Source organism: Pleurodeles waltl, chromosome 11 (genome assembly GCF_031143425.1).
Source record: "Pleurodeles waltl isolate 20211129_DDA chromosome 11, aPleWal1.hap1.20221129, whole genome shotgun sequence".
Lineage (NCBI taxonomy): Eukaryota > Metazoa > Chordata > Amphibia > Caudata > Salamandridae > Pleurodeles > Pleurodeles waltl.
In genome coordinates this window covers 234,764,839-234,780,847 of record NC_090450.1, presented here as the reverse complement: position 1 = coordinate 234,780,847, position 16,009 = coordinate 234,764,839, and the positions used below count along the sequence as shown (strand labels likewise).

Here is a 16,009-nt window from a genome sequence, read left to right as displayed (position 1 = left end):
AAGGAATAGGTTACTTAGCCTATAAGCATCTATTTGTTACATGTAGTGCTGTAGATTCACATGCTTTGCATATACTCCTGCCATCTAATGTTGGGTCAGGATGCGTGCAAGTTGCTTTTCTTCAAAGAAGCCTTTTGTGTCACAAGGTTGAGTGACTTCTCTCTGTGATAGTGTGCATGGGCATTGACTCCATTGTCAGATGTATTTCCAACAAGAGGGTGAGACTGGAGTTTATGAGTGTAAGCAATGAGAAGCCCATGTGAATTTAAAGTAAGAAAACTGCAACACCCACAGGTCCGGGGAGGAGGGTGGGCACATGTGAATCTACAGCATTGCATGCCATAAACAGATGCTTACAGGGTTCCTAACATATTCTGTTGTAGATACAAATGCTTTGCATAGACTGTAAAGCAGTCCCCTTCAGAAGCTATAGCTAACCTGTGGGTGTTGCAGTTTGAAAAGTGTGCATAGTACTGCCTGACCTACATTGGCTTGTTGGCATGTTAAAGCATCCACTGCAATAATATTTTGTGAAGGTGTGTGGTGTCAACCCTGTAGCTCCCTTACATTGTCAGCTATTGGAATATTTCCTTGGAAAGCCACGGATGCTCTTTTCTTCCTAGAAGAGTGTGCTCTGGGAGGTGTAGTAAAGTTCTTTTGGCTTTGGCATAACTTGTTTGAATGCACTTAACTATCCATCTGGCTATGCCTGAATTGCATTTAGGTTTCCATTTACGGGGAGGTGAAAAAGCAACAAATAGTTGCTTAGTTTTTCTGAAAGTTTTAGTTCTATCAATGTAGAACATAAGCACCCTTTTTAACATCTACTGAATGGAAAGCCCCCTCTGCAACAGAATGTGGTTGTGGGATGAAAAAGGGTAGCTTAATTGATTGACATGAAAATGGGAGGCAATTTTAGTTAGAAATTTAGGGGCTGTGTGTCAAAAACCACCCTGTCTCCGTGTAGCTGGAAGAAAGGGTCTTCCAAGGTTAAATCCTGGCGTTTACTAACACATGAGTGAGGTGAGAGCAAATAAAAATGCCACTTCCCAAGAAAGAAACTGAAGGGGGCATGTATGTAGTGGTTCAAATGGAGGGCCCATAAGGCGTGTAAGAACAACATTAAGATTCCATGAGGGTGTAGGTGGAACCTGTAGTGAAATAACTTTTTGGAGTAATTCCATAAAGTCTTTGATGACTAGTATTTCAAATAAATAAACATGTTGCCTATCCTATACCTAGGCAGCCATTGCAGCAAGATGTAATCTTCTAGATGTGAATGCTAAACCAGCTTTTTGTAGATGAAGCAAGCAGCAGGCAATGTACTGATAGTAAGCTTTGAAAGGTTCAAAGTGTTTCAAATGACAGTAGCAGACACATCTTTTCCTTTTTGCCATGTAGCAAGCTCTAGTGGCAGACCTACGGGCGCCTCTAAGAATGGTCATACATTCAGGAGGCAAGTAAAGGTAACCAAACTATGACCTCAGGAGAGAAATCTCCAAGTTGGGAGCTTTGGGATCTTAGTGCCTTATTTTTCCATGGTTATGGGTGAGAATGTCCAGCCTGTTGGGAAGCTTCACTACAGAGAAGTCTAGTAGTGTTGTGAACCAGGGCCAACAAGCTCAGGTGGAAAGCACTAGATTAATTGTGAGAGATGTTTGCCTGAACTTCTGAACCAGAAATGGAAGGAAAGTGAGAGGAAGAAAAGCGTAGGCAAATATCTCTGACCAACCCATCCATAGTGCGTTGCCCTTGGATAGTGGGTGTGGGAACCTGGAGGTGAAGTGTGGGCATTTTGCATTTTCTGCAGTTGCAAAAAAGTCTGAGGGAACCACCATCTGTGGAAGTATGGGAGGAGGACTTGTGGGTGGGTTCCTATTTGTGGACTTGTTGCATCTTGCTGAGGAGGTCTACAAAGTCGTTGGCCATGCCGGAGAGATATTCTACCAACAGGTGAATGCTGTGATGTAGTGCCCATCTCCAAATGGTCTGTGATAGATGGAATAAATGTGGGGAATGTCTCCCCCCTGCTTTTGCAGCTAGTACAAGGATGTCAGGTTGTTCATCTGGACTAACATGACCTTCTGAATGAGGTGAGGTAGAAACGCTTTTAAGGCTAGGTGAACAGCTTGAAGCTCTAGGTAGTGGATATGGAGACCCCGGTGTTTCTTGCCTCAAATACCCTGTATTGTGAGAGCCTTTAGATGTGGACCCCATCCCATGAATAAGTTGGGAAACAGGGTCAAGAAAAGGCTGCCCTTTTAACAGATTGCTGGTATTCCACCATTGCAGTGTGATGAGTTTGCTGATCGATCAATATTAGATCCCTTAATTGACCCTGTGACTAAGACCATTATCAGGCTAAACTCCAGTAACAGGTGCATGTATTATCTGGCATGGGGTACTATGCAATGCAGGAGGCCATCATCCCTAAGAGGTGCATTACTGTCCTCAGCGTGAGTTAATTTGCCTGAAATTGAAGCAATACTGTTTGAAAATTCTGGGCTCTTGCTGAACTGGGATAGGCCAATCCTATTTGGGTGTTTAGAATAGCCTCTAGATAAGGCTGAACATGCAGAGGATGCAGGGGAGACTTGGATACTTTGATGCTGAATCCCAAACAGTATAGCAGATCTATTGTAATCTAAAGGCGTTGTTGACACTGTTGATGAGTGTCGGTCGTTCAGATATGAAACATGTGGACTTTTTGTCTGTGCAGATGAGCTACTACTAGCTCTAGACATGTGGTGAATATTTGAGGTGCAGTAGTTACCACGAAAGAAGGACTTTGAACTGATAATGTTTGCACCTCACCACAAACCTGAGATATTTGCAATGGGCTGGGTGTATTGGTATGTGAAAGTAGGCATCCTTTAGGTCTAGTGTAGCCATAATGTTCCCCTGTTGAAGTGAAATCACATTTTGCAAGGTGACCATGTAGAAGTGTTCTGACAGGATGTACTTGCTTAGTGGTCTGGGACCTAGGCCTGGTCGTAGAGACCTATCTTTTTTGGGGATTAGGAAGTATAGAGATTATATTCCTGAGCCCTGGTGTAGAAGAGAGACAGGTTCTACAGATCCTTTGAGAAGAGGAGCTTTGCCTTCTTGTTTGAAGTAATGTTTGCTGTTCCAGTGACATCCCGTGAATGCGAGGTGGAATGTTGGAAGGTGTGGAAGGCAGCTCCAGACAATAGCCATGTTGGATAATGGCTAACGCCCACTGGTCTGATGTAATTTGTTGCCATTTGGGTAGAAAATCCTGTAGTCGCCCCCCACAGGTGTTATCTGATCAGAGGGCAGGAGAGGGAAGTCACTGTTTAGTGGAGAGCCCCACGTCTTCCTTTACTATACCACAATAGTAGCCCCTCTGCAATGTGCTTTGGTTTTGCTGTCTTTGATAGTGTTAGACTTTTCATCCTAGGCGTGGTCTCCCTTAACTTTTTGCCTCTGTTCCCAGGTTGTTGATGTATGCTAGACTCTGATTTGCTGTTTTTGTTACTCTGGGCACTTTACCACTGCTAACCAGTGCTAAAGTGCAAGTGCTCCTTTACAAAATGTGTATGTAATTGGTTTATCCATGATTGGCATATTTGGTTTAGTAATAAGTCCCTAGTAAAGTGCACTAGAGGTAAATCCAATGCTACTAGTGGGCCTGCAGCACTGGTTGTGCCGCCCACATAAGTAGCTCTATAATCATGTCTCAGACCTGCCACTGCAGTGTCTGTGTGTGCAGTTTTAACTGTAAAATCGGCTTGGCAAGTGTACCCACTTGCCAGGGCTAAACCTTCCCTTTTCTTACATGTCAGACACCCCTAAGGTAGGCCCTAGGTAGCCCCAAGGGCAGGGTGCAGTGTATGGTTAAGGTAGGACATATAGTAATGTGTTTTATATGACCTGACAGTGAAATATTGCTAAATTTGTTTTTCACTGTTGCAAGGCTTGTTCCTCTCATAGGTTAACATGGGGGCTACCTTTAAACCTGATTAAAGTGTAGATTCTTTTTGGGAGCGGATGGACATGTGGAGTTTGGGGTCTCTAAGCTCACAATTTTAAAATACATCTTTTAGTAAAGTTGATTTTAAGATTGCGTGTTTGAAAATGTCACTTTTAGAAAGTGAGCATTTTCTTGCTTATACCATTTCTGTGACTCTGCCTGTTTGTGGATTCCCTGTCTGGGTCAGTTTGACAGTTGGGCTGGTTGCATCTCACACTAGACAGTGACACAAAGGGAGCTGGGGTGTAGCCCGCATATCCTGATGAGCCATCTGTGCTAGGAGGGAAGGAAGGAGTGGTCACTCACACCTGAAAGGGCTGTGCCTGCCCTCACACAATGCAGTCTCCAACCCCGTGGTGAGTGTCTGGGGCCTGGCCAAGGCAGGATTTCACATTCAAAAGAGCCTTTACTTTGAAGTAGGCCTACTTCAAAGGAGAAATTGGGTATAAGAAGGGCACCCAAGACCACAGACTTTAGAAACCCTTCTGGAAACAAGAGGAACCTCTGCCTGGAGAAGAGCTGAGGAAGTAGAGCTGCCATGCCTGTGACTGTGCTTTGTGGATCTATCCTGCAGTTGCTGCTTCTGCCAGAGTAAGATGGCAAAGACTGGACTTTGTGTGCCTTCCATCTTGTGAATAAATCTCCAAGGGCTTGATTTATAACTTGCCTTCTGTTGTATGAAGTCTCTCTGCCAGCACCTGGAGTCTCTGGAGAGACTCCTACTCTGCCCGGTGGTGCCCATCCAGTTCCTGGGACCCTGAAAGGAGAAGTTGGCAGCCTAAATAAAATAAAATCCACGCAAAGAGCGCTGTGCGGGGAAAAGATAGACGTGACTCCGATCTGCAGCTGAAGAAGTGCTGCGCCGCCAGCTCTGCGGCTGAAAATTGACGCTGGCAGGAAACGCGACCGAAGAATCGACGCACGGAGTAGGAGAAACAACACGCAGCATCGCTGACGGAGCCTGGGAGATCGCAACCCGCGTTGCATGGTTTTCGGATCATTGTGCAGCTGGATTTCTGATGCAAGTACCGCTGGGTGTGTACAAACAACGCAAAGCCGGACCAGAAGGTGCTGACCGGATCGACGCATCACTCTCCTGCGGAGAGAAGGAACGACACGCCCGACCCGACGAAAGGCAAAACGACACAAGGTCCCGCTCGTGAGTGGAATCGACGCATCGCAAGCCCTTTTTGACGCACACTCGCCCGTGCGGGGTTATTTTTGACGCACCTATGGTACTTTTTCACGCTAACAGTGTTAGTGTGCGTTTAAAACTACTTAAAGACTCTTTTTGCATTTTTATTGATAACTTGACTTGGGTATTGAGGATTTTTGTCGTTTGGGTCTTGTTTTGTTTAGATAAATATTACCTATTTTTCTAAACCTGTGTTGTGTCATTTTGTAGTGTTTTTATTACGTTTCTGTGTGTGTTGGTACAAATACCTTACACCTAGCACTCTGAAGTTAAGCCTACTTCTCTGCCAAGCTACCAAGGGGGTAAGCAGGGGTTAGTTGAGGGTGATTCTCTTTTACCCTGACTAGAGTGAGGGATTCTTGCTTGAACAGGGGGGTAACCTGATTGTCAACCAAAGACCCCATTTCTAACAGATAGCAAGTGGAGGCACCCGAGCAGGTGGTTTCTAAGCTCCCATGATAACCGGGACAATGAAAGGTGCCACAAGAGGCAGGGGTCTGAAGAGCCCCCAATGCTTTTACTATCCCCATGTCTTTTTTTTGTTTTTTTCTAGTGTGGCATCTACCGGAGACCACAGAGATGTTCCTTAGCAAAGGGCATATTGGTCTGGTTTAAAACCAACGATTCTAAGCCAAGCATGGAGATAAGTAGTATACTGGTGTCAATCTCCCCAACTGTGGTGTCAGCAGCATCTATTGCATATTGTATAAAGGTGTTAGAGATTAATTTCCCCTCTACAGCCAGTTCACCTCATTTTATGTGCTCATGTGGGAGATATTGTAGGAGGTCCTCCATTTCATCCCAGTGGCAAGGTCATAGTGCACCAGAAGGCACTGCGCCATTAATTGGCAGCCTGAGCCCCACCTCCTGACTCTGTCAGGAGGTGGGGTATCCACATTTGCCTGGCAGTTTGGATGTTTGCGGGCACTGGTGGTCACAAGGGAATCTGGTGGCAACTGGCCCTAATGTATATAAAGTCTGATGACGAGAGCTTGTATTTCTTGTCATAATAGGGTCTTTGAAGATATCTGCTGTCTGTTGTGACATGCCTTTTAACATAGGGAGATATTGCGTAGCCCTATGGGTGCTGAAAAGTGTTTCAAAGAGAAAGTCTTCCTCTAGAGTCTCTTTATGAAGTTCCACACTGGGGAAAGAGGTAGCTAGTAAGGGATGGAATCATCAGGAGGAGGGTGTGCATGGTAGAGATCTGTATCTAAGGGAGGATCAGCATCATATGTATCCCAAGGGTCATCCTGTGGTGGTGTTGCAAATGTGTCCTGTGTCCCACCATACCCAGCAGTCTCTGGCTGAAGGGACCCCAGTGGTGATCTGTCTAACGGATCTTGTTCATCATGTGGTGGAGAAGGTGAAACTGGTGGTGAAGGTGGTGGAGCTGGTGAGACAGGCAGAAAGGGCAAAGGACTGGTAGCCTTGCTTTTTGCCCTTTGCTTGGGAGGAACTGTCATGTCCAAAGCCTCTTAAAAGTCAGCCTCCCATTAGGTTGTGGAGGAGGCATAGGAAGGGCAGCCTCTGCAAGGATGCGTCCAGCGTGAGGCTGGATATGAATCTGTTTTTGCCTCACGTCCAGCTGTTCTTGAAGTCTATGCAGGATCAGCTCCACCGATGTTTTGAAACCAGACTTTGTGGTCTCCTTCGAATATCTCTGTTCCTTATATTTCGGCTCTGAAGTTGATTTCAGCTTCAAATGTCTTCTCAGAATCAAGGTGGTGGATCACTGAGAAGGCACTGGGGAATGTTCCAGGGTCGAAGTACTTGATGCTGAAGGCTTCAATGGAGGTTTCAGCACCGAGCCGGAGGGCGGTGGGCTGAACCAGTTGCACAGTGCCGACCATGGCCGGAAGGCACTGTTGGACCGAAGGCATCTGACTGTTGATCCAGAGGAGCAGTCTCTGTTGGTGACATCTGGGTGATACATGAGGGGAGGGGAGGGGAGACCGTACTCACACCTTGTTGAGCAAGCATTACGCCCTACATTTCCAAATTGACTTCAAGGTCGGAGCCCGAAATGCCCTCGACCTCCGCAGCAGAAGGTTGATTTCTTCCTCTTTGGTATGTTCTTCAAACAAAGATATGCGGAGTGTCGTCAATAGCTCTGCATAACATTTACAGGTGACATGCTCAACATTCTCAAAGAGTTTTTGCGAGCATAAAGATTTCATTGCGTTGCATTCTGCTTCTTTGTGGTCAGGCAACAAACACAGGCTGAGATGGCTTAAATGCTGAATCTTTGGGTGGAGACAAGCGAGCTAGCTGCCATCAAAACAGTAAGGAAGTTTGTTTGTGAAACACCAAGAAAAACGGGACCCGATGCCAGTGCGCCGGTTGGCATCTAATACTCTCTAGTGTTATCATGTCCGAATGTATAGTCACAGCAGAGGCCGCATATCTCTGCCTCCTGGCGTTAGAGCACAGGTCTTCAAAGTGTGGGGGTGCGCTCTCCTGGGGGTCTGTGACTTGATACTCAGAGGGATGCCATTGCCTGGCTCAGGTACTTTAGAGGACCACTGCAATAATGGGGGGGGGGGGGAGGAGAGAGGGTAGTCAATTAAAATTGCTCCGGAGCGTAAAATTCTTGTGCACATTTCAAAGACACAGGGAGGATGAAGGGTTCTGGGGGAAAGCCTCCAATCAGAAAGGCAATGGAGCTTGCATACAGAGCCAGCCAGTGCCCCAACTCCAAGTAGGTCTCTCCTTTGAACAGACTCATGCCTTACCACTAGAGCTGCCTAATTTTATACTGGGGAACCAGAGGCGTTGGCTCAACATCTTGTGACTTTGGATAAAATACTTAATAGCCCCATGGCTAAAAAAATTAATGCAGTATTGTGAAATGTAACTGGTGCTCATAAAAGTGCTCCGGTACCTTCAGGTCCACTTCATGATATGAAAAACTGAAATAAAAGAAAGTGAGGTGCAGAGCCGAATATTTTACTTAGAAGACTCACAGGGAACAGATAGCTGGCTGGAGGGGTTTCTGCTATGGCCCATAGGAGGGAGGTGAGATTCAGGGTTCATTTTTCACTGGAAGCCTAGAGGGGGCAGGCAGCTGGAGCAGCACTCATATTACCCAGGTTCATTTGTGAGCAAGTCCTCCAAGTCCATGTTTTTTTTTTCTCTACATTCAGACATGTTTTGCCCTGTTTATTACATTTCTAAGTCAGGGCTACAAGTCTCAGAATGCAATGAAAAGATACCTGTATTGGATGAGCTGCTCAAGACTGTTCCTGGGACACTTGAGTGCTTTTCTGAGGACGCATAACCGTAGGCTCGGGGAAAGAAAGGAGGTGTGGACCTAAATGTTTTCTTTCCCTTAAAAGTCCCTGATGGAGCAGACTTCTGGGGGCTGTTGCGCTAAGTACCGGAGGTGGTTGTAAAGCTGCATAGCTGAGTTTCATTTCTACTTAAATCTCTAAAAGGGGAAGACTGCTGGGGAAGTACACTCACTTATCCAAGGTCCATGTGTGTATAGCTTATCCAGGCCAGATTTGTTTTCTTTTCACTCTGAACTTGAGGTCCTCTTTATCACGTTGTTAATTCAGGACTACAAGTTCCAGAGTGCACACACAAAAAATTGGACTTGGATGTATGTGTCTGTGAAACTAGATGCACATACCTAAGAAACTTGAGCGCTTTCAAGTTGCCCTGAAACTGTCCTTACCCAGGGGAGTAAATTAAGGTACAAACTGTGGGGCCGCTCTTTCCTTTTAATTTTCCTAGGTCCTAGTTCAAGTCCAGTGTTTTTCCTTGCATTCTGGAACTTGTAGTTCTGTGCATTTCATTACCAAATCAGGATCACAAGCCCCAGAATGCAAAGAAAAACAAACAGAGTACCTGACCTGCTCATGCATACTTCTGGAAAACATGAGCATTCTTAGCCATAGCCCAGGGGCGTATTTTAACATAAAATAAAAATAAAATAAACAGCTGGTTTAATAAATCCTGCCTACACCTGCCATTCACGCACTTCCTTTTCTGAGCCCTAAACCTTTGGCGGTGGCAGGGATGGGAGGGGTGAGGGGACGAGGGGAGGGGGATTAAATAATTTTGCTCAGGGAAGGCTTGGCACAAAGAAGTTTGAAGACCTAGGTGTCAGAGACATTTCTATGGAAAAGTTTTGAGGGCGAGTCTGAGAGCTGGAAAATCTAAAGATATGGTTAAAAATTTGGAGGAAGGTGTAGACATTGGAAGTTCATTTTCAATGGCAAAATAGGATTTTCATTTTCATTGGTTTGACCGGTTCAATTCTGGCACGTTTGAACACCTTTAGTCAGAGAGAAATTATTTATAATGTTGTGGCTTGGGGCATTTAGGTCTTTCTTGATATTTGAAGTGGATTTATTTTCAGCTTGGTCAAAATCATGATTTAGGCTAAAATGGTCTCCAAACATTTTCTGAATATGGAGTTAGAAACAAAGCAAAAAGCAGCACTGCTAAGTGTGTACCAACCAGGCAGCATGCATACGTTAGTGAACTATAGCTAAGCACAGGATAGTGTAACAATCAGCTGATAGGAAACACTCCTAAATTTCAGTGGAACGCTTCAAACCCACTACAAATAGCACTGATTTAAATGAAAATTTGTCCTTGGTAGTGTGTGCGCGTAAAATAAAGAGGTTCTGAGCAAAGTTAGCCAAGCAATGGGGACAGAAGCCAAAAGCAGTTTAGCTCTTAAAATCATGGCTAAAAAAAAAAAAAAACATTTGCAGTAAACCCCTAGCAAAGACAGTAGTGATGTTGATAACACTATCAATTAGCTAACGACACACACACGGTAGTCATTATCTTAAATCTCTAAAGACAAATTAATAATTTGACGAGGCATTGGTACTCAAAAGGCAGAGCTTCACACAAATTAAAACGCGTGTAAGTGCTTAAAAATACCCAAGTAGGGAAAGTAAGGAAAAATGACTAAACGTTGAGAATTTTCGTTCTGTCAGTGGCAGAATACATTAGGAAAAGGTAACATGATTACCTGTCACAGAGAGGAGTGCTGTAGCCTCTTGATATCTGGTTCAGTTTGAAATTATACGCCAAATAAAACAGACTGCGGTGTAAGCGGTCCCTGCCATTCACTTCGCTCATTACGTTCTTGTATATCCGATCCATGATGGCCTATTTGCATAAAACAAAACAACGGATGCAGCTAGATCAGAAAACAGCATAGTCCATCATCACAGTACGATCTTCACAATCCCATCAAACCCAGAAAATACCCTTAACAACAAACATTTGCAAAGGCAAACCTGCACTGAACAAATAAAAACGTGACTGCTAGTGCTGTTTTAGAGTCCTAGATCGAGTTACAGAACAGAGCTGTTCGAAACTGGGGAGCGTAAAAAAGCTCTAATCTGGTGCCTGGAGAGCCTTCCCAATTTGATTATCGACCTCTTCAATCAGCGCCTGGAGAAGGGTCGGTTCATTTGGAAAAGCTGCTCAAAAAAAGTCCTTATTTCCAGGTTTAATTTACAAAATAGCATTATCATTACCAAATTTCACAAAAATGTGAGGCTTTCTTCATCAGCCTGAAGACAGGCATTTCTAGAGAAAACATATTTAATAGAAATAAAGGATGCTTTTCTTTCGTACTGCATAGAGGGCAGAGGGCCACTCCCACCCACCAAGGTAGGCAGATCAAATCCCAGTTTACGTGAGACCACCCAGGGGTTACAACAAGCCACTTGAGGTAGCTTTAAATCAGTCCAAGAGAACCAACAGTGGATTCATCTCATCACATTGAATACCAGTATACTGGTTACAGCTCCACTTGATAGAACTGTGTGGCGGGTTTGAAGCAGGCAGGGGGCACGAGGCATAATGTCGGGAGGAGGGTTATGAAAGCTTTGCGGGGGTAGCACCTGAGTTTTTCCTACGGTGAGTGGATATAAAACAAGATGGCTTGTAGGAGAGAAGTGAGAAATGAGTTACATAATGAATACATGTGGCTTCGATGGTTTAAGAGGCCAATGTTATTCACAGTCTCAAAAGCCTTTTCTCAGTGCTTCCTGGAAGTGACGCATTCCGATCAGCATGGCTCTCATCGCTGCACTGCTTGCATACATGCAGCCCTGATATGGCCAGTAAATTCTCTAGACTAGTAGGGCAGGTGGCAAGTGAGCTGAAGCGATAAAGATTAGATAAAGGTTAGCGCTCTCGTATACACGTTAACATTATGCTCCAGTGTTAGTGTGCTTAATGCTGTGGGGCAACAACGTGTTGCCATCTGAATGATCTGTGACAATCTGCTGTATTTGTGTGTCTTTATTGTTGTTACGCTTCACATTTTTGATGCTACATAGATTAGATTCTTAGCTGTTTAGTACACACGAAGAGCAGCATTTTGCCTCTGTATGGATTTTAGAAGGGAGCATATGATGGATGAGAGCTCGATGTTAAAATATTCCTATCTGATTAAGCTTTTGAAATATCTGATAGGCGTGGGGCTTGGTGATAGTTCGGAACATGTCTTATGACGGAACCGAAGGACCCTGGGTGATAAGTCTCTGGGACTGACGCAGAGACACAAGTAGAGACCAGTACGGCACTTGATGGCAATGATGCTAGATTGTGCCTTCTATCCTGGGCAGGAGAACCGGTCCAAAGGTAACTCTGTGGTTTCTCTGGCAGAAAAATACAGTCCATAGGGGACAGGCAGGTAATATGCTGTCCATGTGTCAACAGATAGAGCCCGACTGTCTGAGCTTTTATTAAGAGTTTCTTGGACATTATTTCTCCCTGTTTGCAGAAAGAGGTACATAGCAGTTGTGCTGGCTGTTTCAGCCATTACTGTTTTCAACTTTAAGAGAAAAATAGATTTCAGGGTTAGATGGACAAGTGAATACTTAAAGTATGTCGATGTTGTCGGCATTTCTGCCAGACTTCTTGAATTTCACATTATCTATTTGTGTGCCAAACTGAATGCTGAAAGTGTCAGTGGCTGTTAAATAAAGTTGAGACCAATTTGTATCCTCTATCAGTTTTTTTGGCCTGGTACTTTCACGGCAGAGATCACAGAAATATGAGAGTAGGCTCAAATTCACCTCCCAACTTCCTCACATATGCCACCAGAGCTCTTCGAAGCAATGGTAGGGCTTTCATGTGCCATACACAGGAGTGCTCTGATAATTCTGGGCAATATTCAGAACAGATGAGATATGACTGGCTGTAAGTGGAAATCTGGTGCAAAGGTTACACGTTCTTGTACTGGATACATTCTGGCAAACCTTGTGTTCAACTCTGTTCCAGTTACAGGACCTCTGTACTAGGATGCATGGTGATTTGGTCTGGTTAGTCTTGAGCCTTATTTCCATCCATCTTCTACCAAAAGTAATGCTCAACCAGACTGATCGAGAATGAAGAGGACTCTAGAAGCCAGGGTGGGCCACAGCAGGGGTGGTCTGTGGACCTTCAGCTACCTGAGAAGCCACACAAGAGACAAAATAAACAAAACAGCCTCCTTCTTACCACCACAGAATCAAATTGCTACGTTTAACTACTCGATGTAGCTGCTAATATAGTCCAAAGCACAATATATGTGCATTCGAGGAGGCAGAAAATACACTTGGTGTAGGCCAAAACCTATGGGATGTCTCACTATTGTTGCGTTGTAGGGCTGGTACTACCCATGCACTAATTCCACAAGCAGTGGACACAAGTAAGGTAGGAGTTATGATTATCACCACTCATGAACAAACTTAACTGCCTTTTCCCCCCCCAGACATAGATCCTTAAAACTGTTCAGTTGGTAAATGTGTCATCTGAACCTAGGTTATAGCCGTTTCACATAAGCCACTTGATTTAGCGGTTTTGTTTCTTGAAGCAAGGAAAAGCTGTGGCTCTCCCGCAACCTCCTGTTTTTCCTTCAGACTGAACATTCTGACTTTTGGGGGCAAAGGGATTTAAAATAAGAAAAAATAGCTAACAGGCAATGGTACCGGTACAATGAACAGCTTATTCTATATACCTACTGTATAAAACAATGTTTTCTTTCTGTAAATAAGGCATACTGAAAACACTAGCGTCATCTACTACACGATGTTTGGGAAATTCAAGCACTGTGACATTCATAAGGTGGAGGTTCGCGCTGCAGTGTAAATATTTATACCGGGACATTTTCTGACACTTAAACTATTTAAACTTTCAGGCTTCTGCGTCAAGCACACTTTGATACGAGGGTGCAGGGGCGCACACTTACTGGAACACCCGCCATCAACGTTGGCTGAAGTTCTGAGGCGTCTCCTTTGCTTCCTTTCTTGATTTTAGTAGACTGAACGGGTTTTAAACAGAAAAAAACAGAATTTACAACATATAATACTCCGACAAGACCTCAGACTTGTTAAGTACTTTATTTACAAAAAGCCTTGCTAACATCAATCTGTTTGCAACAATATTTCACAAAGATCTGTCTGCACATGTGAAAATGTACCAGCCTCCTCCCAAGCGAATGTTAACAAATACCCACATTTTTTGCAAAGCGCAGCTTAGGTGTTCTCTTTCAAGGTTTTTTTTTTAGACAGGCCGAAGCGCTCAAGAACTCTATAACCATTAACGTGCACAGCAAAGCAAGCTATATGCAAGTTTCAACAAACAAAAGAAGAGATTAAGAGTAGGGATACCCAATGGGATAGATGCACGAAAAACAGGCTGGCTTGCAAAAATCTAGCTCGCAGTTTGCAACCAATGTACAAATACGTCGAGTCACAAAATTCTGATCTGTAGTGGGTCACAATCTGACAAAACTCCTCAAAGTCACCAGAACAGGGTTTTGCTAGATTCAGCAGGCAGGCCTCCTTGATTTTGTACTACGTGCACATCAGGCGTTACTTGGCAGCATCACATAGCAACAAACTTGCGGTATTACTAAAGACGAGCGCTGTACCCTTGCAACATTGTTAAAATAGTTGCAGCCTTGGATTACGAACGCGGCAGAGAAGGAATGGGGGTCTGCCCTATGATTTTATTAGCGCTATTCCCTAGAACAGTGGTTCCCCACCTTTTGACTTCTGTGGACCACAGCTTTATCAGTAATGGGACCCTCGGACCCCCATGGATTTATTATTGGAATCCGGGGACCCCCCCCCCCCCCGAGTCATTACTAGAAGCTGGGGACCTATTCTGTTAATATTATTAAATTCCTTAGCAGTCACGTACCCCCTGAGGAGGCTTCGCGGACCCCAGGGGTCCCCGGACCACAGGTTGGGAACTACTGCCCTACAACACATGCAGTTATACTAAAAGCGTCTTCACTCGTTCGGTGGCTTATGGTGATTAATAACAACATGTTCAGAAGCAGTTGTGGCTGTAATTACTTCATCTTCAACTAAACATTTGATTACCGCTATCAGTTACACAACCACCTTGGAAGTTGTGCTTGCGTGTCAAGGGGCATTATTTCTTAGGTCTTCCTAGAGGGGTGACACTACACCTCGAAAGTTGAAACTGCGCGGCTGTAATTAATTCATTTTTGACTGAACATCTGACTATCACTAGCGGTGATGTGCACACCTTGGAAGTTGCAATTGCATGTCAAAGGGCATTTCTCTCAGCCCTCCTAAAGCAGTGACATGCTCACCATACAATATTATAAATAAATGTGTGCACACTACAGAGGTGATACGCACACACTGGAAGTAGTGTGAAAGTTTATTTTAATTTCGGTTGTGTGCATATCTCTCTCGCTCTCTATGTGTGTGTGTGTATATATATATATGGAAAATGTCACTTACCCAGAGTACATCTGTTCGTGGCATGAGTCGCTGCAGATTCACATGCTGTGCACATCCCGCCATCTAGTGTTGGGCTCGGAGTGTTACAAGTTGTTTTTCTTCGAAGAAGTCTCTTCGAGTCACGAGATCGAGGGACTCCTCCCCTTTCGGCTCCATTGCGCATGGGCGTCGACTCCATCTTAGATTGTTTTCCCCGCAGAGGGTGAGGTAGGAGTTGTGTATTATAGTAATAGTGCCCATGCAATGGAGTGAATATGTATGTACATAATGTAGTTTAAAGTGATATATTTAGAAATTTGCAAGTGTTCAAGATCAACTTCGAGACGGCTACAGGCTCCCGGGGAGGCGGGTGGGCGCATGTGAATCTGCAGCGACTCATGCCACGAACAGATGTACACTGGGTAAGTGACATTTTCCGTTCAATGGCATGTGTAACTGCAGATACACATGCTGTGCACAGACTAGTAAGCAGTTATCTCCCCAAAAGCGGTGGTTCAGCCTGTAGGAGTTGAAGTTGTTTGAAACAAAGTTCGTAATACTGCTTGGCGTACTGTGGCTTGTTGAGCTGTTAACACATCCACGCAGTAGTGTTTGGTGAACGTATGAGGCGTAGACCATGTGGCTGCCTTACATATTTCAGTCATTGGAATATTTCCTAGAAAGGCCATGGTAGCACCTTTCTTTCTAGTAGAGTGTGCCTTTGGTGTAATAGGCAGTTCTCTTTTTGCTTTGAGAGAGCAAGTTTGAATGCATTTAACTATCCATCTAGCAATGCCTTGTTTGGAAATCGGATTTCCTGCATGAGGTTTTTGGAAAGCAAGAAATAATTGTTTTGTTTTCCGAATTTGTTTTGTTCTGTCAATGTAGTACATTAACGCTCTTTTGATGTCTAATGTATGTAGTGCTCTTTCAGCTACGGAATATGGCTGTGGAAAGAACACTGGTAATTCTACAGTTTGATTCAAGTGGAACGGTGATATGACTTTTGGTAAAAATTTAGGATTTGTCCGTAGAACTACTTTATGCTTGTGTATTTGAATAAATGGTTCTTGTATGGTAAATGCTTGAATCTCACTT

At 44.3% G+C, this 16,009-nt stretch overlaps 1 protein-coding gene across 5 annotated transcripts in view; it reads right to left on the bottom strand.

Annotated features, from left to right (window-relative positions):
* ACSL3 (acyl-CoA synthetase long chain family member 3) overlaps positions 1-16,009 on the bottom strand; it is a 503,023-nt gene that overhangs the window by 97,279 nt on the left and 389,735 nt on the right. For all 5 annotated transcript variants that reach the window (XM_069213474.1, XM_069213478.1, XM_069213477.1 and 2 more), the window contains exons 8-9: positions 13,402-13,473; positions 10,183-10,322 (exon numbers count right to left, since the gene is read on the bottom strand). In XM_069213474.1, the coding sequence (XP_069069575.1) occupies positions 10,183-10,322; positions 13,402-13,473 (212 nt within the window). The remainder of the gene's footprint in view (positions 1-10,182; positions 10,323-13,401; positions 13,474-16,009) is intronic.